The 24,939-nt window shown below is 40.6% G+C and overlaps 1 protein-coding gene across 17 annotated transcripts in view; it reads left to right on the top strand.

Moving 5' to 3' along the window:
* Nucleotides 1-6,306, top strand: part of FOXP1 (forkhead box P1) — a 501,565-nt gene extending 495,259 nt beyond the window's left edge. For all 17 annotated transcript variants that reach the window (XM_075574323.1, XM_075574310.1, XM_075574311.1 and 14 more), the window contains one exon: nucleotides 828-6,306. In XM_075574323.1, the coding sequence (XP_075430438.1) occupies nucleotides 828-972 (145 nt within the window). In that variant the 3' untranslated portion in view covers nucleotides 973-6,306. The remainder of the gene's footprint in view (nucleotides 1-827) is intronic.
* The last annotated feature ends 18,633 nt before the right edge of the window (nucleotides 6,307-24,939 follow it).

Here is a 24,939-nt window from a genome sequence, read left to right as displayed (position 1 = left end):
TCTGGATCTGCTGCTTATTTTGTTGTGCCACAAATAACACTTTCATGTATTTCAAATCAAGCAACTTCTGTAGCCTCCCTGCTAATTGCAAATGTACAATATGTTAAACAGCAGACAAAAAAACAAACAAACAAACATCACGTCAGTTTGAAATGATCAGCAACAAAAATGTAAATCCAGTCCTGGCTAAATAAACTTCGTCAGTTGCAAATGTGCAGATTTTTGTCACCCTAAAGCAGAATGTCTTTTAGGCGATATCACCCTTTCAAATTCCAAGCATAAATACAAACGTAAATAAACTGCAGGTTTTTAAAAAAAAATTTTTTTTTTAACCTTACTAATTACCCTTTATTCAATTCAGGCATCAAACATACTAAGTCTGTATTAACTGTTGCTGGTTACACTGGATTAGACTTCAACACAGTTGGGTAAAGCAATAATTGAGTAGGACAAGCCTTGCTTGGGTCTTTTGGATGGGTCTACTGTAGTTCAGGAGTGGCCAACTCCAGTCCTCAAGGGCCACTAACAGTAAATATCCCTGCTTCAGCACAGGTGGCTCAGTCTTTGACCAGTTGGTGGCCCTTAAGGACTGAATTTGGCCACTCCTGCTCTAGTTAAACGTACATATTTCAGTGCCGCTTTAACCGTTGTGTTGCAGAAGGGGCTGGCGTTGCTTGATAATGCGTTGCAGGTAAATGTTTTAAAGGCCCAAAGCGCAGTGACGAGTGTTGCGTTTTGAAAAAGTCATTACATTTTTGGAAGCCACGTGAGTTTAGCGTGTTCATAATTTGCAAAGTTTTAATTGATTCATTCTGTTCTGTACATAGGCACCATGTGCATGTCAAAGAAGAGCCACTGGATCCAGATGAGAATGAAGGTCCATTATCGCTTGTAACAACAGCTAACCACAGTCCAGAGTTCGACCCTGACCGAGATTATGAAGATGAAACTGTAAATGACGACATGGAGTAAAATATGTCTAATATCACTATTCTGAAAATGAAGACAGTCCAAGTTGGTGGGATCTCTCTCCATCATTGTACAGTCTGGAGGGTTCCCAGCCCATTCTGACAACTTTGACATGTGTTAACTCTTAGTGCCATCAAGTATCCCATTTGGGAGTATTTTTGATTTTTCTACTTTTTTTGTTGAAAAAAAAAAAAATAAAAAAAAAGGAATTTGTACTCTGTGCGTTGGACGGACTTGTTTGGTACTTGGAATTTTTCCTCTCTTACAGTCAACATCAGTGTTGTAAATTTGCTAAACTGATTTCACTTAGTCACACGCAGCAGACTTTGGACTGCAGTTCTGCCAAAACGGACACGGAGGACATCAATATTAGCATGTGCGTCCAACCTGCAGGTCATCCCTTCGCCCAGATTTTAAGGATTCCAATGGACAACGTATTTGCACAGTACTGCATGTTATATTGATTATCACTGCCTTTAAATCAATTCTTTTGCTTCCATTTGGGATGGGGATGACCTTTTATATGTGTATGGGACAGAGGGAGAGGCAGAGTAATTATCCCAAACTTCTTAATGTATTGCTTTTGTTTTTCTTGTACTACACCAATTTAAGTTCTGACCTCAGGCCTCTTGCTTTAGGCCCAAGGCCTCTTTGAGGCATAATGTTTTCTGTACATCGTGATGAATGTTAATAGGTGTTTTTATTATATGAAGCCGAATGTCATTCAATTTTCTGTCATTCATTCCAGTTTCCTTGAGTTGCCATCATGTTTCTTTTAAAACACACAACCACACAATCATTCCATTTGGATAACTTTGCAAAATGACCCAAAGCTGCCCTTAATAGTGACATGTTCCGAACAAAACCATAAATTACTGCAAGAACATGAATGAATGACAGTCATAGGAATAATATATGAGGTGGCGATGGTTCATTGTACTGAAGCAGTATTTCTTAGTGGTTGGCAGTAAAGGCGAATAGGAAGAAAGGTCACAACTACAAAACAGACAAAATAATTATGCCGCACTCGGGCTCCACTTCTTCATGAAAATCAAATGACTAGAGAAAGTAGTAGCCATGCAGACTAAGATGCTTGAGAGGACCAGTAGTGGGGTTTCTGCAATGTCTTTCTCTTCTACCAGTGTCAGTTCTTTCATTTAAACCTTATAAATTCACAAGCAGTGCATTGTCCCTAGTCTTTTCGCTGCCAGGAAGGACAGCCTGTGCATTTCACTCCTCTGACAGCGAGTGATGGGGGAGGGAATGGTTGAGGTTCCTATTTATGAAATGGTCTTGGATCTAACGTATGTATACGCAAATATATATATATATATATACTGTATCTTAGCTAGTAAGAAAGAAGTCCAGTGTAATAAAGGTTCAATGTTTTCTCTGTGCAAATTTAGTACTATGTTTATGGTTGGTATGTTTCACCGGCCACTGGCAGCCTTACAGGGCAACAAAACCTATGGAAACTGTACATATGGACCTTGAAATGTTCCATTAAAGGTGCAGTCCCACTTACATGGTAACATTTTCTGTGAAAACTTGATTTTCACTCCCTATTTTACCATGATCGGTATATGATTTAATTTTTTTCACTGTTCAATTTGCAAATAGTTTCATGGATAAATATTCATGCACATTTTGTATGGACTTTTAAAACAAAATGCTGCCACTATGGTTTTATTTCACAATGGTTTATTGCCCATGACCAAGTACTGCAACTTTGAAATCACTGCAACATTATTACCTCGGGTAAGAGCCCCAGACAAGTCAGTAGCAGTAGGTTTTGTACTGTAATGTGTTACTATGCTTTCCACATTTAGCCCAACGTTTTGTAAGTTATGCATCAAACGTTGAGCAGAATAGATGGTGTTCTTACAGAACTACGACTGCGATTACACATTGCTGTGGGACTGCACTTTTAAAGCATGCGAGTTCTATCATGTCAGTCTACTATGAGCACCTGTCACCAAAATACCCAAACACACTTATTCTGCAACCACGTTGTTATTAATGTAGGAAAGTAGGTTTTCTTTCTTTTTTTATTTTTAGTTTAAATTCCAATCAGAGCTTTGCTGCTGTAAGGATCTTCAGTGGATTGCAGAGGAAAGCTTTGCTGATTCCACTGGCAGAGAGCGGGTTCATTTATATTATCCCTTACCTATCTTCCCCCCCCCCCCTTAAAATTACCAAAGATTTCAAACAAAGGTAAATTATGTTCTTTGTTATATGCTTTATCTTACAAAGCCAAATATCTTCTTATTGTCGATCAAAGGAGTCAAGTGAACCTAGAGTGGTACCACCGATAACGACGATGATGATGATGATGTTGATAGGCTATTGCTAGTGAGATGGGAAACTGCTCCTTTCCAGTTGTACATTGAATACAGACCATATATGTCCGAACCAAAGTTGATGTTCTTGTTTCTATTTCTCCAGTGTGACCAAACTATATAATATAAAGATAAGTATCGGGAACAGTATTAAAGGTCTCTTGCAAAGTGATAGGTGTAGAAATGTCCTGGGGGGAGGGGTGTGTGATGGCGGCGGGCGGATTAAATGTAGATATTGACCAATTGTGTTGTCATTAAAGAAACACAATTGCATGGGATAGAGAGTGGCAGAAATGTTTCCACAGTTCACTTGTTTGCGCAACACGTGTCTTTCCTTTTCAAACAATATATAAACACACACGCACACGCACACGTATCTTTCTTTAATGCACCGACCGGTCCCTTCAAATATATTTCCAATCAAATATCTGTCACAAGCAAAAATGTTCGGGTTTTTTTTTTTTTTTTAATTTATAAGCTGGATCCAATTTAAAGCAAAGGCCCAAACAAACCAACATGTCACCATATCAAAAATCGAATTTGGTATTTAGGTAAAATATGCGACAATATGAAAAACTTCCCAGTTACTTCAACATTTAGAGTACAGCTTAACTTAGTACAAAAACAGCCAGTAAGAAAACCAATACTCAGAAGGATACTAAATATAATACGTTTACGTTTTTACATTAAATGTGGGGCAGTGGCACTTTCAAATTTGTGCTAGAGGGCCAACATAATATCTGCCTTCTTAAGCCCCGTCCATGTTAGAGCGATGGGTGCTTCTTTCGCACTAAAAGGTGAGTAGGGGGATGGCTTGGCATTTTTGGAAGCCAGTAACACTCCTTTCTGCTCCAAATCGTTTTGTTACAACACATTTTATTGGCAGTTACTATTCAGCTAAGCTCTGTTTTCTGTAATAAGGGCAATCAGTGGTCATTTTAATGTTTTTTCCAATACGCAGCAGCTTCATGTTGTGCAGGCAGTAAGTAGCCAGCTGTGACTGTATGAAAAGCAATCCCAGTGTTTCTAGACGGAGTGGTTTGCTGGTTAGTCCAGAATTCAAAAGGGGATAAAAAGCTGGTACATTAGTTCATGCTCAGCATGTGTAGCTAGACATGAGTAGAGACAGCAGCATGAGTAACAGTTAGTAAGCATACCTCAGATCAACCCTTTAGGGAATGATTCAATAAAAAAAATAAAAAAGTACATTTCACTAAGTTGCACTTAGTTGTATGTCTTGCATGCTTAGTCTAAAGACTGTAGCAAATAAAAAGAAAGAAAGGAAAAGTTCGCTTTCACAGATCATGTCACAGTCTTGCAAAAGAACCAACTGAAAATCTCAGGCTTTAACATCCAGAAAACTTCACTATATATATATATATATAAAATGTTTGCAGTCCAGATAACCATTATCTGTTTGCATAATACTTTGCTTCTGTTGAGTGAGGTTTTCCATGTTGTACATACAGTAAGTTCCCAACGCTTCTGTGTGAACCTTTGTGTTTAGGGAAGGTTGAGTAACATTTTGTATTTTCTTTCCCCCCTCTTTTTTTTTTTTTTTTTTAAGATATTCCTTGCCAGGAATAAATGTGTACCTGTTTGTCAAACACCATTGCTTTGTTGTGCAACTGCTTTATATTTACTAAATCAAAAAATAGCTTTGGAAAAAACAAACAAAAAACTGCTGTATGTAATGGAATTGCAGAATATGCTGTACATGTATTTTATTTAGTTATCCTTGCTTTAAGAATAATGGATGACATTTGCTGACATGTGGGAGAAAATCCCTGACTATTTTGCTTTTAAATTGTAACATAGTTGAGATTTTTTTTCTATCATTGATTGAAGCATTTTGTACAGTTTTTGTGTTTTTTGCTGGTTTTTTGATACTTTTCAACCCCTTATGTTATTTTACCACTGCCCTTTCTGGCTGTCTTAGGTTCATACGTTTAAAGACAAAACAAAAAAAAAAAAAAAAAAAATTTGTTTCAAAAAGTGTTTTCTTCTCCTGCAGTAAATATTTTGCATGGTGAATCCTGGGGGTCACTCTTTCAAAGTTTATCGATGAAGTCGTGATTAAATAACGGGGAGTGTCAAACTTAAATTTTTGTATAAAAATACTTTACAAGGTGCCAAGATGTAAAGACAATTTGTTACATGTTTTTTTTTTTTCTCTCTCAAAGAAAAACGTACATTATCAGAGTAGCTCCATGTATTGGGTAAACCGCTGTCAGGAATGAGAGTCAAAGCCTTCTCTGTCCATACCATGTCAAAGTTGTGAAAGGTGTTGGAATTCTGCATTTGACTAGCAGTAAAGAAGACAAATCAAGGCTTACAGTTGAACAAAATAAATATTGGGCCCTTTTTGCCTGCAACTGTTGCAAAAAATTCTGTCAATTCCCCACTTTTTCCTTTTGTAAAAATATAAATATGAAAAAAAGCTCTCACTTTAGCGATTCAGAATAAATCATTTGACTTTACCTCTTCACTGGTAGAAAGGTATGTGAGGATTAGCAGATCCGTTGGGCAGCAACATGGTTTAATTAGATTGTTTACAAATCCCTCCACCTGTTTCATTGTGCAAAGCCCCTGTCGCCATCTTGTTTTTTTTTTTTTACCATGCCCAATTCTACTCATCTGTTTTAATTACTTCAGCTTCATGGACCCACAGCATTTGCTTTGATGTTTGTACAACCAGATTTTCTATGGTTGCAATATTGTCCCAACCTAAATACACAAACTTGTGTCAACCCATAAGCCTTGATAGACAATGGTACAGTCCAGACTGTTAGCATGGTGCTTCGTGTGTATGTGCCGCCAGTAACAAGATATTTTGTTTTGAAAGGCATAAAAGAAACTCATTCCTTACATCAACTGTAATTCCATCATTCCATGTCTGTTGATACAGACAATAAAAAAAAATGTTGTGTAGTCAGTGCTAATTACTGACAGTATAGCATTCTCAAATGCAATAAAATGCTGGTTGTTCACACTGGTAGTTCTCGTTGTCGTGTCCTTTGATGTCCTACAAATCTTTGTGTATTACTTTGTGTCTTTGTTTAACCCTTTCATTGCCCAGGGAGATTGTTACCTACCCTTTAGGTCACACGTAGTTGGCATAATTCTCCATCTTCGGAAGCATTTGTTTCGACCATAAAGCCAATTCTTCACTGCACACTATCCGAAAAACCAAGAAGACAATTACTGCAGGTCGGCTGAAGTGCTAAAAACGTTGAATGCAGGCCCCAAGAACAAATGTCAAAGAATGATCAGTATTTGTACAATAAAAGTTCTCAGAAGGCAGTGCGCTCTGCAAGGGAATTCAGTTTAGGTGTCATTATAATTTTAAGGCAGATCAGTACTAGAAATAATGAAAATGGTTTCTATTCTAAAATTGTACTAGTTTTTCCCCAAAACTGTGATTTACAAATGAAAGATAATGGTATTTTATGGCTGCAGTTCCTCTCAGCGATGCTGTAGTTTAAACCTAAACATACATTGTTAAATTGAATGCTTTTAATTAACAAACAACTTGTATGTTCACTGCAGCTCAAAAGATAACTATTTTGGAAACCAGTTTCGTGAAACGCTCATAAATCTAGTGTATTGATTGCAAATTTTTTACATATTCTGTAAGAAATAGATAAAGGGTAGCTATGTTCTTTGAAATGCACTAGGAATAATATATAAGGAGAAATAACAGGTTTGTTTAATTTTTTTAATGCCCAAACACATAACTGTTGTGTTCTATCACACGTAGCTTTCGATCTCTTTTCACAGCACATATAAACAACCTTAAATAGCCGGTAACGTATCAGTAATAGTATCACATATTTATTGACTGTGTTGTGGTATCTTCATGTGAAATTAACATAGAACATTTATTAGATCTAAAATTAGCTTTTGTTTTAATTTTAAAACCCACAGAATAAGCAACACATTTTGACAGATGGTTTACAAAAAAATAAAACTAAAATTGAACTTCCAAGACCAATAGTGACATTTGTTACACTACACAATCTGTTTAAATAGTAGAAAAAATGGTTTGTGCTGAGTTTACAAAAAACCCCAACAATTTCTTCACTTAAATTGTTTATTGGACAGTGAGTTCATAATACATAAAGTGGAAGGTATTTGAGTAAGCATCAATATCCTTAAAATATTGCATGTAACCTTACTATTATTTTATGTTCAAAGAATTAGATGTGTTTGGTTAAACTGGCCTCAAACATTTTAAAGTACAACCCAACCTCATATCTTTCCTCGCCATTATACAGACTACCCCAAGCCTAGTACAGCTCATACAGTATCAAGAGTCCAGTGATAGATGACTGCTCAGGTATTTGTGAAAGTCTGCATTGGGACACATATATTTACACAATATTCCTTCTGTTTTCCCCGTGGAGGGGAAGAGGTGAAACACACACATTTGCTGTCTACTGCTTTCTGCAAGTGAAAGCCTTGGAGACTAATAATGCTGGGAATGTGAGAGGTTCATGCCGAAGCTTAGCAAGCTGGAGTTGCACAAATACAGTCTCTGAAATGTGTTAAAAAATGTTATTCACCTTTTCAATTTTCTTTGATTACAACATATTGTAGATCATATACAGTATTTGTACATGTTCCTTTCTTCACCACCTAATCTCTACTAAAATAATACTATTACAGTTAATTTTGTAAAATATTTTCTGTGGTTTCTAATTTTCTAATATACTATTTCCACCAATGTGAATATACATATATATATATATAATATATATATATACATATATATATATATATATATATATATATATATATATATATATATATATATATGTATATAGTGGTTGACAAATCACCAAAATAATCTACTCGCTGAATAAAAAAATCTACTCGCCACCTAGTACCACACGTGTGCTGCTTGGGCCAATAGGAGCTCGCCACGATGTTAAATCCACTCGCCCGGGGCGTGCAAATGTATAGATTTGTCGAACACTGTGTATATATATATATATATATATATATATATATATATATATATATATATGAAAGGCGGGGTTGCAGACCTGCCTAAGACATGCAGATGAGCATACAGCTATATTTGCATATATATATATACTATAAAACCAGAGACATAACATAAAACACAGACAAAGCTCAGTGCACATCCAGAAAAACTTAAATACGGTACAGTGCCTAAATATACATGTATAAATAACTAATAAATAAAATGGTCTTTTAGTTTAACATTTTGGCCAAATTGTTGTAAGCCCTTGAGCCAAACTTGAACTTGAAGTTTGGCTCAAGGGCTTACAACAATTTGGCCAAAATGTTAAACTAAAAGACCATTTTATTTATTAGTTATTTATACATGTATATTTAGGCACTGTACCGTATTTAAGTTTTTCTGGATGTGCACTGAGCTTTGTCTGTGTTTTATGTTATGTCTCTGGTTTTAAATTATATTGCCATGCTCAGTAGCACTCCTCTGTGAAACTTATATGCTTATATATATGTTGTGGGTATTTTGGGGGTTCAATTTGAGCTTGTAGGTGTTCTGTATGTTATATATATATACTAGCTCAGCGTTTCCCAAATGGTGGGTCGCGACCCGGCACCGGGTCACGGAAGCAAAATTGCCGGGTTGCAGCGAGACTGGCTGCACGGCGGCCCCCCTTCCCTCCTTGCGGCGGCCCCTCTTCCCTCCTTGCGGTGGCTCCCCTTCCCTCCTTGCGGCGGCCCCGCCTCCCTCCTTGCGGCGGCCCCCCCCCTCCCTCCTTGCGGCGGCCCGAGGTGAGGTGCGGGACGGTGCTGAAGTGGTGCAGGCTGCTATCGCTGGGGTGTCAACGGTGATTCGCTGACTCGGGCTCCTACTGCAGCCCCGCATCATGATGTTGCCGCCCATGACATGCTCCGCCCCCCCACAGGACACGATGCCCGGCATGAGGTAGGAAGTGGTAGCGGGGGCACACCTGTGCCTCCGTTCCTGGCGCTCCCTTCCCCTCAGTCCCCTTGGTGCGGGAGATAGGCGCAGTGGTGGCTGCGCGGTTGCTGGCGGGCAGAGAGAGGCGTGGAGCCGCCTGCTCGGATCGCTTGGCCTTTCCTCTCTCCCCCGCCCCCCCCCTCTCCAGTCACTCACATCCGTCGCTGCCTCTGTAATAAATTGTGTGTGTGTGTGTGTGTATATAGGGGAGTGTATCTGTGTGTGTGTGTACACTACCGACACACTTTATTGAAGTGTGGTCGGTACCGCAAGCCGGGAAATCTCCCGGCTTGCTAGTGGCCGCCCCTCGGCGTCGGCGTGCGCGCGGTCACGCGTCATCGGGAGCGTGCGCCCCCTGCACGCGTGTCCAGGGGCTCCCCGAGGGAGCCCTGGTGTCCCGCGATCGCGGGACAGCGGCAGGGGGTTCCGGGGGACCCGGCGGACCCGGCAGCGGTAGGGAGAGCGCCCCGATCGGAGGGCGCTCTTCCGCTGCTTCGGCGTGCGCCCGTCACACTCGGGCGCGCGCCAGGCTACTGCTGCGGCACAGAACGGGCAAATGCTCGAATAAACTGTGCCGCAGCAGTATCTGTGTGTGTGTGTATCTGTGTGTGTGTGTATATGTGTGTATCTGTGTGTATCTGTGTGTGTATGGGGGAGAGAGTGTGTGTGTATGTATCTGTGTGTGTGTGTGTGTATATGTATATATCTGTGTATGTGTATGTATCTGTGTATGTGTATGTATCTTTGTATGTATGTATCTGTGTATGTATGTATCTGTGTATGTGTATGGATCTGTGTGTGTATGGATTTGTGTGTATGGATCTGTGTGTGTGTGTGTGTGTGTGTATATGTATGTATGTATCTGTGTATGTGTATGTATCTGTGTATGTGTATGTATGTGTCTGTGTATGTATGTATCTGTGTATGTGTATGTATGTATCTGTGTATGTATGTATCTGTGTATGTATGTATCTGTGTATGTGTATGGATCTGTGTATGTGTATGGATCTGTGTGTGTATGGATCTGTGTGTGTGTGTATCAGCCACAGCCACTATGTGTATCAGTGGCTGTGTGTGTGTCTGTGCAGGCCAGCAGTGGCTGTGTGTGTTTGGTCTGTCTGTGTGAGTGTCTGTAGGTCAGTGACTGTGTGCGTCTGTGCAGGTCAGCGAGAGGGTGGGGGGGGAGAGAGAGAATAGAGGGGATTGGGAGAATATATGAAATCTGTATGGACATTCATAACGGTTTTATTTTACCTATAGACGATAAAATTTTTAGTGGGTCACGAAGAAGAAATTCAAAAATAACCGGGTCACAGAAAAAAAGTTAGGGAAACGCTGTACTAGCTGATATACCCGGCGTTGCCCGGGCGTGGAAGGGCAGGGGGCATGGAGTGGAAGGGCGGGGAGGGAGGGGAGTAGAAGGGCGGGGGGAGGGGTGTGGAAGAGCGGGGGGAGGGGCGTGGAAGGGCGGGGGGGCCAAGGGGCGTGGAGGGCAAAGGTCAGGGGGGCAAAGGGCATGGAGGGGCGGGGGGGGCAAAGGGCAGGGAGGGGCGGGGGGGCAAATGGCAGGGAGGGGCGGGGGGGGCAAAGGGCAGGGGGGGGGCATCACAGGCTCCCACTGACACGGGGGCATCACAGCCACAGGCTGCACCTTGTCCCACAGACAGAGCTGCACCCACTACCAGGCTAAGGACAGACCCAGTCACGTCCTGTACAAAGGCCGTGGCACTTACACACCCCCTGCACACAGGCCGTGGGTGGTACTGACATGCCGGTAGCCGCTGTCCGTGGGGTTGAAGTCGCTGCCCCCGGGCCGCAGGGAGAGCTGCAGGTGTGGGAACCCGTGCAGCCAGTACAGGAGGCGGGTCACAGTGCGGAGAGTGCGGAGAGCGGACACAGCGGCATCCCGGGGAGGAGGAGAGCGCGGGGGCGCGCGGCGCGTGCACACAATTGAGAGCCGTGGGGGGTGTCCCGGCGCTCGCTCTGCTCCCCCGCTGACTGTAGCGGCACCGGGGGGGGGGGGGTGAAAGCGCGGGAAACAGGGAGACACGGGGAGAGGAGGAGGTGCGCGCGGGTCACGATGACTTGGAGGCTGATGTTCAAGGAGGAAGAGGCGGAGCCTCCGGGACCGGCGGGTAAGAGAGCGGGAGATGTGTGTGTGTGTATGTGTGTGTGTCGTCACTCCGCCTCAGGCCAATGAGAGGTGCGGGGGCGGCCGGCCCAAGGGACCAATGAGATTTCCCCTAGGGACACAGGAGATGCATACAGGCATACAGTGCTTTCACTAATATATAATAAAGATACACACTTAGTTAAGTTATTGTGGGTAAATAAAACCTCCACAGTAAAGCATATAGCAAATGGAAATATTAGTGTATGCTCATCTGCATGTCTTAGAAAGGTCTGCAACCCTGTCTTTCACCATTATCACCCAGCACACAGCACTTCCACTGCAGCAAGGGATTCTGGGAAATGACATACAAATGAGCACACAGTGCCACCTTTTGCTTCAAAACCATTTTTAACATGGTTCCCTATAGGCTTAAGCTTGCTGCATGGTCACAGCTTTGAGCACAGCCAGGGTTAAGATGCATGGTTATACCGGCTATGCAAAAATGAAGCAATGAGGATGGATTTTACCATACTTAGTTAAGTTATGGTGGGTAAAAAAAGTGACAAAAACATATAGCACTGTGTGCTCATTTGCATGTCATTTCCCAGAATCCCACTGCAGTGGAAGTGCTGGGTGATAATGGTGAAAGGCGGGGTTGAAGACCTTTCTAAGACATGCAAATGAACATACAGTAATATTTCCATTTGCTATATATATATATATATCAAATTTGCATAACTCAACACAAACATAGAAGTAACAGGGAAAGGGGGTATATCTCTGGACCCCATAATAATACACCTTCTTTCCTCTGGTATACATTTTAACATTGATGTCCATTTTTCTTCAAATGTTACACCTTGTGGATCCCCACTATATATTAAATCTCTTCTATCAAAATGTATCCAATTATATATTTCATTTTCTAGATCCCTGATTGAAGGTGGGGACTTGTATAACTATTTGTTCATTATGGGTAAGGGAAACCGATCCCTAAATGGGTGCTCTAATACTGGTAATATGCTGTGGAAAATAAAGTCCTTATAGAGTCATAATGCTAGCAGGATCAGTTCCCCCTTCTTCTCTGTGAAACAATCTTCTTATCACAAGGTGACTCTAGCCTAATAACAAGTGACGAGTATTGCCCAACAAAGTCATATAATGAATGTGCGGTGAGGAGCTCAAGAAATCAGGTGACAATAGACCTCTGACCTGTCCGATGAGTAGTATGCTCTTCTTGGTGGTCCCTCTCTGGGTGGGTCCGCAGTCTTCCCGTATAATCTCCACAATGTTTTAAGGCATCTCGCAATGGCTAGAGAGTAGTCACATAAAAAAAGGAACGATTTTAGTATACTCACACTACCGGTGCTTGATTCCTTCTCCTGTGTGTGTTTGGTTGGTGGAGGATCCTGTTCTGTCGTGTGCTTCAATCCCGGATGGTGGAAATGGCAAGGAAAGGTTGTGGGAGTGAGCACAGCAAAATTGATCAGGCTGGAGGCAAGTGCGTCGCAAAAACTTTATTACGGCATATCAGCCCAAAAAAATTAAAACACACAGGGAGAATCCTCTGACGCGTTTCGTCCCCAAAAAGGGGACGAAACGCGTCAGAGGATTCTCCCTGTGTTTTTTAATTTTTTTTGGCTGATATGCCGTAATAAAGTTTTTGCGACGCACTTGTCTCCAGCCTGATCAATTTTGCTGTGCTCACTCCCGCAACCTTCGCTAGTACAAGTAGAGAGTTGAGTGCCACAGTCTCTGAAATGTATGTGGCCTCTAATTAAAATCGTTAGCGGCCAAAGTACGGTAGAGAAAGTTATTATAATTGCTGAAGAGTAATTATATTAAAAGGTCTGTGATATATTTATGCTCGGAGTGCAGAGGGGGTTACAGGCACACAATAATGGCAGCAATAAAGGCAACTTGCCGGTGCTCGTGGAGATGGGGGAGATCCTGTACTACCCCAGAGGAATCACGTAGCAGAAGGGACGCAACAAGGCACACGGTCTGGCAATAAGATGATTTATTTAGCAAATCCAATTCCAAAGTTTCGACTGCATAAGCAGCCTTTGTCAAAGTGAGGGCTTATGTAGTCCAAACATTGGAATTGCATTTGCTAAATCATCTTATTGGAAAACTACACGCCTGGTTGCTTCCCTTCTGCTCCATATATTTATGCTCGACCACCGGAAATGGAGACAACTTAAATAGATGTCCTATTTCAGAACCTTGTTTTGTAAATAAAAAGGTACCAGCAGCTAATACCACCAAGTACTGTCAAACTCCCAACACTGCGTGTGACTGGTTTCAACTCCTGAATAGTTTGTAGGCACTAAAATCCAGGTGTCTGCGAATACGGGCCTGGGTTTGTATATATTTCTTTTACAAGTTACAGTAGGAGATTCTGTTTGTCAAGTATCACCCCTTATAGACGATAGTGGATTGTAATTACACCCGACAATACCCAGAAACTTGTAAATGGGTGTATCCGGCTAGAAAGAAAAGGAGACGCACTAACAGATGTGCGAGCATTACTCCCAAATTGGGGAACGTCGAACATCGCAGAGGGGAGCTCTTTTTTAGTAGAGTATCCACTGACCTATATACCTCTCAAAACAATCTTCTACACCATGTGTGAACACACCTGAGAAAAAAACCCTCCTTTTGAATATGCAAAGTATATTCAAATGATTTAAATGAGCATTCTCTCTCTCCCACAAAACCCATATTTCAGGGTATATTCTTCTCTTGCAAAATTCCATCGAAATTTCAAATTTCCCTTAGACTTGTCAATTTCACACAAATTTTGTGTCCTGAAAAGGTCTATAGAATTCTCTAACTCTTTCAAGTGAAGTGAATTTTATCAAGTTCACACATTTCTAATCTTTAGAGCTACAGTATCACAGAGCACAAACATTGTTGACAATACTGGCAAAGTAACGGCATCGTAAGAGTAACATAGTGTTAACTTTATAAACAATAAAAGAAAAAACATGTCAACAATATTTATAGAAGCATTACAGAAAACAGTAGGTCTAAAGAAGAGAGGAGTCTGAAAGCTTGTGTTCATAGACCCGTATGGAGAACTTTTTTAAGTTCAATAAGACGCAGTTGATCAATATTCCCATAAAATTACACTTTCTAAAATGTAGTACCAAAGGAGGGAGAGGGAGAGGGGGTATGATACCTTTTATTGGACCAACAAATAGTTGATCCGTTGCAAGCTTTCCAATCTCTCGGGGTCCTTCATCAGGTTAACCTGATGCTGAGAGGTTCGAAAGCTCGTAACAGATCAACTACTTGTTGGTCCAATAAAAAGGTCTCATACCTAATCCCTCTCCCTCCTTTGATACTACATGGAAGAAAGGACCGACACGGCTCCCCATCCTTCTTTGCCTACTTTCTAAAAAATAATTCTAGAATGTCACAATGTATATTATATAGCGCATCACAGCAGTAAGACACGTGACATAATAATATAACACGTAATGGAAATAAGCGCTTCAGATATAAAAGTAACATTAGGAAAAAGGAGTGCCTGCCTCGAAGAGCTTACAATGTTGCAGCAACAAACATGTATCCTGACAAGGGATGTTCATAAAATAGTAGTATTCTGTATTTTTAGGCAAATTTACCGCTAGCTATTCTACATGAATTGATATTTACTTATCTTGTGCATCTTCTATTGTTTAATAACATTTTAGAGCATGTAAGAAAAAAAGATTTTTTTAATTGACTATCCATTTTTATTTATAACTGAACATCAAACCATGGATAGTTGATTTAAAATTTTTAATATATCTTTATTTTACACTTGAATCCTAGAGTAAAAAAAAAAAGGTATTGTTTTAGGTAGTGCTGTGCGCACAGGCTAATGATAAAGTTAAATTAAGCTCAATACTGAGGATGCTAAAGGTTAATTAGTAGTGGATTCACTGGTGCTTATCTTATCAGTCCTGTAATAAGAGTAAATTTCAGCTAGATGGATCTTCCATTGCATCCTTATGAGCACATACAGTAAATGTTCTACCATTAAAAATAAATAAAACATACAGAACACCTACAAGCTCAAATTGAACCCCCAAAATACCCACAACATATATATAAGCATATAAGTTTCACAGAGGAGTGCTACTGAGCATGGCAATATATATTTAAAACCAGAGACATAACATAAAACACAGACAAAGCTCAGTGCACATCCAGAAAAACTTATATACGGTACCGTGCCTAAATATACATGTATAAATAACTAATAAATAAAATGGCCTTTTAGTTTAACATTTTGGCCAAATTGTTGTAAGCCCTTGAGCCAAACTTCACGGCAGACCACGTTTCAAGGGTCCCTACACTAATATAAATTCTTAATAACCTGTGCATTGCCAGGAAGAATGATTTATAATAAATCTGTCAATATAAGTTGCAAAAGTTCTACGTCTGATTGAAGCTTTTATTAACCTGTACATTACCAGGAAAAGCACCCTGTATTAGATTTGTCACAATCACACTGCATGCAGGCAAGTTCCCCATTAAAAATAAATAACCAGCTTTTTAAAGTTACACATAACAAGACGTGATAAAAATGTGTGGCAATGACCAGGCTTCAAAATGGCACTTTGCAAATGAAAGGAGGTAATTTGTTTTCCTCATAGTATTTGAATTCGATTTGTAGACCCTTATTTCATATGCGGTAACATCGCTTCCCTGCGCAGGAGAAATGGACGTCCCATTCGTTTGGGTCGAGCCAATCTCTTCTCCAGCGGGGGAAAGCAGCAGTGAGAATCCGGGCCTGAATCCGTCAGAATGCCATGTGATATGTTACACTTTGTTTCATTCAAAATTGACTTGAAAATCTGAAAAGGCCTTAGGGGGAGATGTACCAACGTAAAAAAAGTGCGCATAGAAGTTTGTTGTGACGCATTGCTACATTTTCTGTTCGAATTTGCATCGAATGCATGAAACTTTCTTACATTTTACAGCAAAGACGGGTGGGTACTGTAGCTGTGGTGGTCCGTTTTTGCAAGTAGTATCTAAGGAGGGAGAGGGAGTAGGATGATCAGGGCTGTTGACAGATTTCCCGGGGACCAGACTACCGTTTCAACCTGTCCCCCTCTACTGTGTCGGCAGCCTTGCAAGCCCTCCCCTTTCACACCTGTATTTCTCTCCCCCTCTGTCTCTCGCCCACTCCCCCTCTCTTACACCTCCCCCTCTCCCTTTCTTACACCCTCTCTCTCCTCACCTCTTATATCTCTCAATTACCCGATATCACTCAATCTCACTCCTTCAATCCCCCCCTCCTCACACTCATTTCCTGCTCCTCCACTGGCCACACACACAATTCCCCTCACACACAATAATTAACCCCCAATACAAAACACTACCCCCTCAAATACAAACATCACTACCCCCCAATACAGACACCACTACATAAACCCCCAGATACAAATACCACTACACCACCATATACAATTACCACTACCCCCCCCAATTATAATTACCACTACTACCCGCCCAGATACAATTACTACCTCCATTTATATAATTACCACCCCCCCAATACAATTACCACCACACCCAAAACACCATTACCACAGCCCCCCCGAAATACAATTACCACAACCCCCCCGAAATACAATTACCACAACCCCCCCGAAATACAATTACCACAACCCCCCGAAATACAATTACCACAACCCCCCTGAAATACAATTACCACAACCCCCCCGAAATACAATTACCACAACCCCCCCGACTTACCTCTTGTTGCCGCAGCTCTCAGCTGACCCCAGCTGGTGCCTCTCTCTCCCGCCGGTGCGCGCCAGAAGCTGGGCCTGAGTTCTGAGCGCACCCAGCTTCAGGCACGCACCGGCGGGAGAGCATGGCAGGCAGCAGCTGGAGAGAGCCGGGCCCAGCAGCAGCAACCAGAGACCCGGCAGCTGGACGCAGAAGTTGGGCCTGGCCAGAAGACAGCACCGTCCGGCTGGGCCCTTCACTGCCTCTGGGCCCAGGACACTTCTCTCCCCCCTTGTCGGTGGCCCTGGGTATGACACCTTTAATTGGACCAACAAGAAGTTGATATGTTACAAGCTTTCAAACCTCCCAGGCTCCTTAATCAGGTCAGCCCGGTACCACCTACTCCCTCTCCTTCCTTTATTACTACATTTGACATTTTCACAATTGTTGGCCAGAAACGTTTAGGCCAACTCAGACCTGGCAGATTCTGTTGATGCAAATACAAGATCCAAAAGTGAGGCACAGAGACGCAGAGTTTGCTACATATCATTACAAACTGTTCGTCATGTAACTCTTCCCTAATGCCTCTTCTCAAATTGCAAGCTGATGCAAACGGTGCAAAACATGGAGCAAAGATCTTGATACATGACGCAGAGAGACGCAAAATGAAAATGATGCAATTGGTGTCAATTTTGATCCAAATTTGCCTTGATACAACTTCTGGTCTTCATTCAACAGGGGAATAACTTCCAGATTTTTTCCACTGATTTTCCACTAGAAATCGCTATGTTAGGTTCCTGGACTGTGAATAAAACTTATAGAGCAAATTATGTCAACCAGTTTGGATAACGATTTGATTTGAAAAGGTTTTCCCAAAGGTGTACACAAGAAGTTCAGAGATTTCCTCATATAGCAAACATACTCACATACTGATCTATCCAGTAATTAGGTACATATTTCTTTCATGCATTACAGGAGGATTACTTGGAAATAATATCCCTAGACACTTATTTATATGAAAGAATTAAACGGACGCTTTTATGTTTATACTAACATCAGAAATTGCTTAAATATAATTCTTCAATGTATATTGTTAATTTGAAGGTGTGTGGCCTTTCTGGGATTAATCACACACAAAGCACTAACCATTACTTACCATGGATGACACTTTTATCGCACCATATTACCAAATTTCCATTGAAAATGCTAAAACGGTTCGTCATAAGGCAGATAACTGCTTGAGCTGTAAAAATGACCAACACAAGTGCCTGTACTCAAACATTAAATTATGTCGTAATTAATAAAGACAGTTAAACTGTCTACTAGCAACAGCAATTTAGGTAACCACATTTGATCAGCTATAAATTGTAACTGCATTAAAATTCCAGAAATATTAACAATATGGATTAGTTGATGGAAATAAGGTGCTGATCGCCACAGTGTTTTTTTAACTATGGAAACACAGGTCGTGTTGGCCAGAGAACCATGGGCGAAGATCACAGCTAAGCACTTTTAATCTTGTGAAACAAGCAATTACAAATAGTTGCATCGATTTGTTAAAAAGCTTTGGGTGATATAAATTGTTTCCTGTTTAGCTTATTGCTCCGATACATAAATGTCACTACGTATAATATTAATTAGGGTCAGCGGAACAACAAGGGTCAGCGGATATAGCTTACAAGTGGGGACATGTCAGTCTCCCCGCAGACGGCTATTCTGCGGTCAACTCAGCCTTAAAACACTGGAGGAAAAAAAAATTAAATTGCATTTTGAAGCCTGCAGTTGTTACTTTAATTATACCAATATAATTTCATGGTTTTAAATAAATTACCAGGCTTCTTAGGCTTGTTTTTTTCTTGCTGCCTGACGCAAAGTTCACAGTTTAAAATATAATGTCAAGAATGTTATTTTTCTCTTTGCAATAAAATGTTGTTTATAAAATCCTTTCTGCTGCATAAGAATAACACAGCTTATTTTGGTCAGTGGAAAGTAGAATTTTTGTGCCTGCTGTGTAAAATGTATATACATATAATAACAGTGCAGGCTATTTTCTTAACATAAATCAAAAGTCTCATGTACACGGTTTCTTTGGATTGGCATTTAACTTACAAAAATATAGTTAAGAACTACAAAAAAAAAAATCTGGAGAAAATTTATTAAATATGAGGTTTTTACTGTAATAGAATATTAATGTAACCCAATGCTTATTTCCCATTAAGCTGATCCTTTTTTTTTTTAATACACACATGCTTTTTATTATTTTGCACTCATGCGAATATTCCACACACAAAGTGTTTCCACCCTGAATGGAATGTCTGGCGAAGCAGAGTACAGATACCCCAGCTCGCCCCTTTTTAGAAAGACGTTATGCTGGGAGTAGAGATGGGAGAAGTGGCCGCAGTTTGATCTGCAAATGTTTGCGTGAGATTATACGGGAATATGCGCGGGGAACAACGCTGGCTGTTGTAAGACATTGGCAACGCTTTTCTCTTTTTAACAATCATTGAATATTTGTACTGTTCTCCAACCTCATCATCGGCTTTGAGAATACCCCCAAGTTTCAGAAAGTGGGCATTAATACATTTTGTTGATGTTGACCCCCCCCCCTAATTTGGCATTGTTTTGTCGAATTTTGCCATTTTCACAATTTGCTAATTTCGTAAATGTGAGTGAACGTTTGACATATTTTGATCTTAGGGTTTTGAAAGAACACCAAAGACATGATGATGATTAGAAGATGTTGAATAGGTAAAAACAATGAGAATAAATCATTATATTTAAAAGTACCACCTCAACCCCCGCACTAATAATTTAGTCCATTCCAATGTGGAATCATGCTTTTAAAGAAAACAAATATAAATAATACAAAAAGACTTTATGAAGCCAAACTACAACAAAAAACATCTTCCAGATCGTAGGTGATGTATATATCTACGGTAAAGATTGAGATTAAAAATGGGACACACAACACATTTCATACATATTTGCAGCTGTAAGCACAATAAATATATAATCCAAATTATTTATATATTTCTGAATTTTTTCTTAGACCAATGTAAATCTAGATTTAATCCTGTGAACATCTCAAAGTCATTAATTCACTTGTGTAATCTAGTACAGTACTACGTTTTAATGACACTTCAACCACTTTGTTCCAATGAGTAGACACAATAAGACTATTCTTCAGGCCCACGGACAATCTGTGACATGTAAGTAAATCCTGCTGGCTACTGAAGACCTGAAAAAGAAATATTTAAAACAGGATAATGATAGGACATGGATTTAAGATACTGTACACTAGCAATGTGGTGAGGAATGCTTAAGAAAGGTATAATATCCAATATAAAATATATATAGATTTTTTTTTAAATGGGTGTCAATATACCAGAGATTCATTAATAATAATTAGATCGTCTTTTTCCAGGCTATTTGAAAGTGCACAAATTAGTTTCTACAAATATGCTTAGTGAGCTATGTAAAGGAAGTTAGCAAATGTGGGCCAGTTCCCAACGAACAGATCCACATCACCAAAACATCACTGTGAGGGTTACATTGTTAGTGAATGAAATTGTAGGAGTTCATCATAAGCATGACTGGAGCCCATTGATGGTTCAATACGAACATTACAGTACTACTTCTAGTGCTGTAATTGTTTTGAAATAGTAAAAAGGACTCCAGTTATCAGAGCACCTCTTACTGTATGTATCTCGGGGTGCTCATACCTAGATACAAAGTGTCCATTCAACTATTTCATATGATTATTCACATCTCAATATCCTCCAGGTGTGAATATCAAATCAGAAACCCTTCATGTTTCAATTCAATGCTTGAATCTCATTTCCTAAAAAATATATACTTTAAAGCAGGAGTGGCCAACTCCAGTCCTTGAGGGCCACCAACTGGTCAGGTATTAAGGATATCCCTGCTTCGGGGGCACGCACATGACATCATCAGGTATGGAGGTTTTCTGTGGGAGCTCCGGAGTCCATCATAACCTAATATAATAAAACAACTTAAAAAACCCTAACAAAAGCACCCAAAAAGTTTCCTAGAGGTGTAGGAATGGCCTAGGATGCCACTAAAGTGTAAAATACTAATGGCCCAGGAGATGTCATGGTTTATTAGGAGATCCCAGCCTGATGCGGAACTGGACAATGACGACTCGGGAGAGGGCCTGCCATGTGCGGCATCTGACTCTTGAGGTGGGGAGAGAGGAGAACCCAAGCGTAACACAGGAGTTCTTGCAAACCTTATTCCAAAAAATGCAGAACTCCTTCCAGTCAGAACTACAAAAAGCTGTAAATGAATTTAAAAAGGAGATTGCTTCCTTAATAGCACACAGCCGAATTGGAAAACAAAATGAAGGAGTCTCTCCAGCTTCAAGCCAACAGAGACGACAAAGTCCCTAAACTAACTGAAGAAGTGAGAATGCTAAAAGATAATCAGGAAGACCAAGAAAATAGAGAATGAAGACAAAACTTCAGGATTAGAAATATTCCTGTCGGTCTCCTCAGAACATCTCCATTCCTACCTGAATAGACTGTTTACCTCGCTTGATCCTAGAAGAACAGAACAGAAGACAAGATATGATAATAAGGCTCCATCATTACACAACAAAGGAGCGGATAATGACATGCTGCAGACAAAGAAATAAAATCAAGTTTGAAAACTCATCCCTGCAAGTTTTTAACGACTTATCAAGGATAACTATTGCAAGACGGAGGGAATGAAAGAAACTGACATCAATGCTCAGTGAGAAGGGCAACCGTTACAGGTGGGGCTTACCTTTTAAGCTTACTGTGATTAAAAATGGCAAATAATACTCACTTCGGGTTCCTGCGGAGATCGAAGGCTTCCTGAATAGCCTAGGAGTGGAACCGACGAGAGACACTAGAAGCCTATCAGGATCGCAGGGAGCTAGACACCCCGGTTCCTCAGCCCGGCACATCAGAGAAACTGGCAAATCAGAGGAGACTAAAACAGATGGATTGACTTACTGTGCTGACTTGCTCCTGGATCCCTGACTTCCTGCACTGTGCCAGGAGAGGCAGAGAGAAAAACTGGTCCTGTCCCTGAGGAGGACTGTGCCCTTACACACTATGTTTATTTAGACTGAAACACATATGATGGCAGAGTACTCAAAACCCCTGCTGGAAGTTCTCTCTGGAACAGGGGAGGCCACTATATTTCACGGAACCTGTGAGCTTTTATAGAATACCTGACAAGGATTGCCCCAAGATCATTATACCCATTGAAGCATCTCCTGTGGATGGGGAGAGATATTGCGACAGGGATTCCAGAAATGTACCTAGGTGTTCCAGCCGGACCGTTTGATCCCACGGATAGCTGTAGCTCGGGTCTATTCCTGTTCTGAACTAGAATCCATGTGTGCCTGGCCTTGAGTCTTGCTGACTCTGTGTGTGGCCTGGTGGGGAAACAGGACTATGCCTTGAAGTACAGCTACACGTGGACTTGCGGGTGGGGGTGGCTGCGATCTCGACTTGGGTGCGGACCGGGGGAGAGGGGACCCACCTGGTGAGAGACGAACAAACAGGAACTATAACCCCAATAGGCCTAACCGTTAATTAGCTGAGAACCTCAATGCATAAAAATATACTAAAATATTGTGGAATATAAGTGATGGGTTTACTATGATGGAGGGTGTCCCCGTTTCTCTCTTTTTGTCCCTGGATCTCCCACCCTGTGGTCCCTATTACATGTTATCAAAGATATGGGCTATAAATATTACAAATGACAAATCTACTATTTTTGTTAAACATGACGGCTCTAGGGCCATGATTAGGGTGGCTCATGTGGTTGCTAGGTTCTATTCAATTTGCATCAAGTTTATAGCACCAGGAACCCAATATGCTAAGTAGTAATTTTAATTAAAAATGGAGTTCCGTTTAAGACATTAGATATCCAGAAAGACCCAGAGGGCATATATTTAATCTTACATGGATTCTTATCTGGAATTAAAATCACACTTATGAATGTGTATGCACTATGCACCCAATGAAATCCAAGCAGAATTCCTGAGAAAAGTCCTAGAAATGGTTAAAGACCAAGATTTGAAATCATTGATATTGGGAGGTGATTTTAATATGGTAGACACCCCAGAATTAGACAAATCTAGTACGCCGGGCCAATCACATATAACCCTAATACAGAAATCGGTAAGGAAATGTAAAGAAACACTAAAATAATTTACATTAATAGATGCATGGAAAGCGACACACCAAAGCCAGAGAGACTACTCATATTTCTTGGCTCCCCATAATTCCTATTCCAGATTGGACTATATTCTAGTCTTGAATGATTTATTTAAGGGAATATCCAGAAATGGAAATATGCCCATTAACCAGGTCCGACCACGCCCCCATAGATTGATTTGTAGCCCTCCCTTCATTAGGAGTAATTAGTTCAATTGGTGATGAAATGATTCCCTACTAAACTACCCAAAGATAGAAGCGAAAATAAAATAGTCTCTGGAAGACTATTATAAGATAAATAAGGGCTCTGTGGACTCTCCAGTCCTATTATGGGAAGCTCGTAAGGCTACGATTAGAGGAGTCATCATATCTATTACATCGCACAGGAAAAAAACTAAACTAAAGCTAGTACAAGAGTTAAAAGAAAAAATTACCACCTTGGAACAGAAGAGCTATAAATTCTTTCCGCGACCAGAAAAGAGTTGAGACAAACTCAGATAGTGGACACCGAAAAGGCCCTGAAGTGGACAAAACAGGTTTACTATGATAAAGGAAACAAAGCTGAAAAGATTCAAGCAAGTAAGCTTAGAGGGATGAGAGCAAAAACCCACATTTTTGCAATGACATTTTAAAATGCGCATATATCGCCAATAGTGGGGGGATAAAATCGCTCAAGAATTTGTGGATTTTTATACAAATTTATATAATCGAGACTCCAAGAGAGGACTACCTTAGAAATCAAAGTCAGTAATGGTCACTTTATATCTCGAGAGATGGAATTGAACAAAACTGAATAAAGAGGAATTGTGTAGTCTAAATAGTAAGATCACTAAAATTGAGCTAGCAAAGGCAGTTAAAATGGCCAAATCACCAGGCCCAGATTGGCAAATAAATATATACTATAAATAATATCTGGATGTCCTCTCCCATATCTCTTGGAAATGTTTAACTCCTTCTTGGAAAAGGAAAGAAATACCAGAACCCATGACCAAAGCAAACATAGCTATCATTCAAAAAGAAGGAAGAGACCCACAACGCTGTGGTAGTTACCACCAGATATCACTCCTTAACTCTGATATCAAATTATACAGTAAAATCCTGGCAAATCGACTAAACTCAATTCTGCCAACATTGATCCATATGGAACAGGTTGGCTTTATTAATGAGAGGCTAGCCTCGGACAACACGAGGAAAATAATACATTTTATTGAGCATGTACATAACACAAAAACTAAGGCTAGATGCGTAGAAAGCCTTCGATAGAATAAATTGGGTCTTTCTAGCCAATATGAATCGGGCATTTGGTTTGAGGGGTCCTTTTCTGGAAGGAGTCAGAGTTTTATATAAAACACATTCGGCAACTCTTAAAATTCCAGGGAAAAAAATCTTAAATTATAAAAAAAAAAAAAAATTGAACCAGACAGGGATCCCCACTGCTGTTTGCGTTGTTGATAGAGCCCCTAGCCGCAACCATCAGACTCAATCCGGATATCGAAGGAATTGAGATTGGAGACAAGCAGTACAAAATCTCGCTTTTCACTGATGATGTTATCATAAGACTATCCAAATCACTGATATCCCTCCCAAACCTACAGCTTTCTCTTCTAGAGT

This window comes from Ascaphus truei, chromosome 17 (genome assembly GCF_040206685.1).
Source record: "Ascaphus truei isolate aAscTru1 chromosome 17, aAscTru1.hap1, whole genome shotgun sequence".
Classification (NCBI taxonomy): domain Eukaryota; kingdom Metazoa; phylum Chordata; class Amphibia; order Anura; family Ascaphidae; genus Ascaphus; species Ascaphus truei.
The sequence above is the reverse complement of the archived record's forward strand: the minus strand, read 5'-3'. Positions and strand labels throughout refer to the sequence as shown.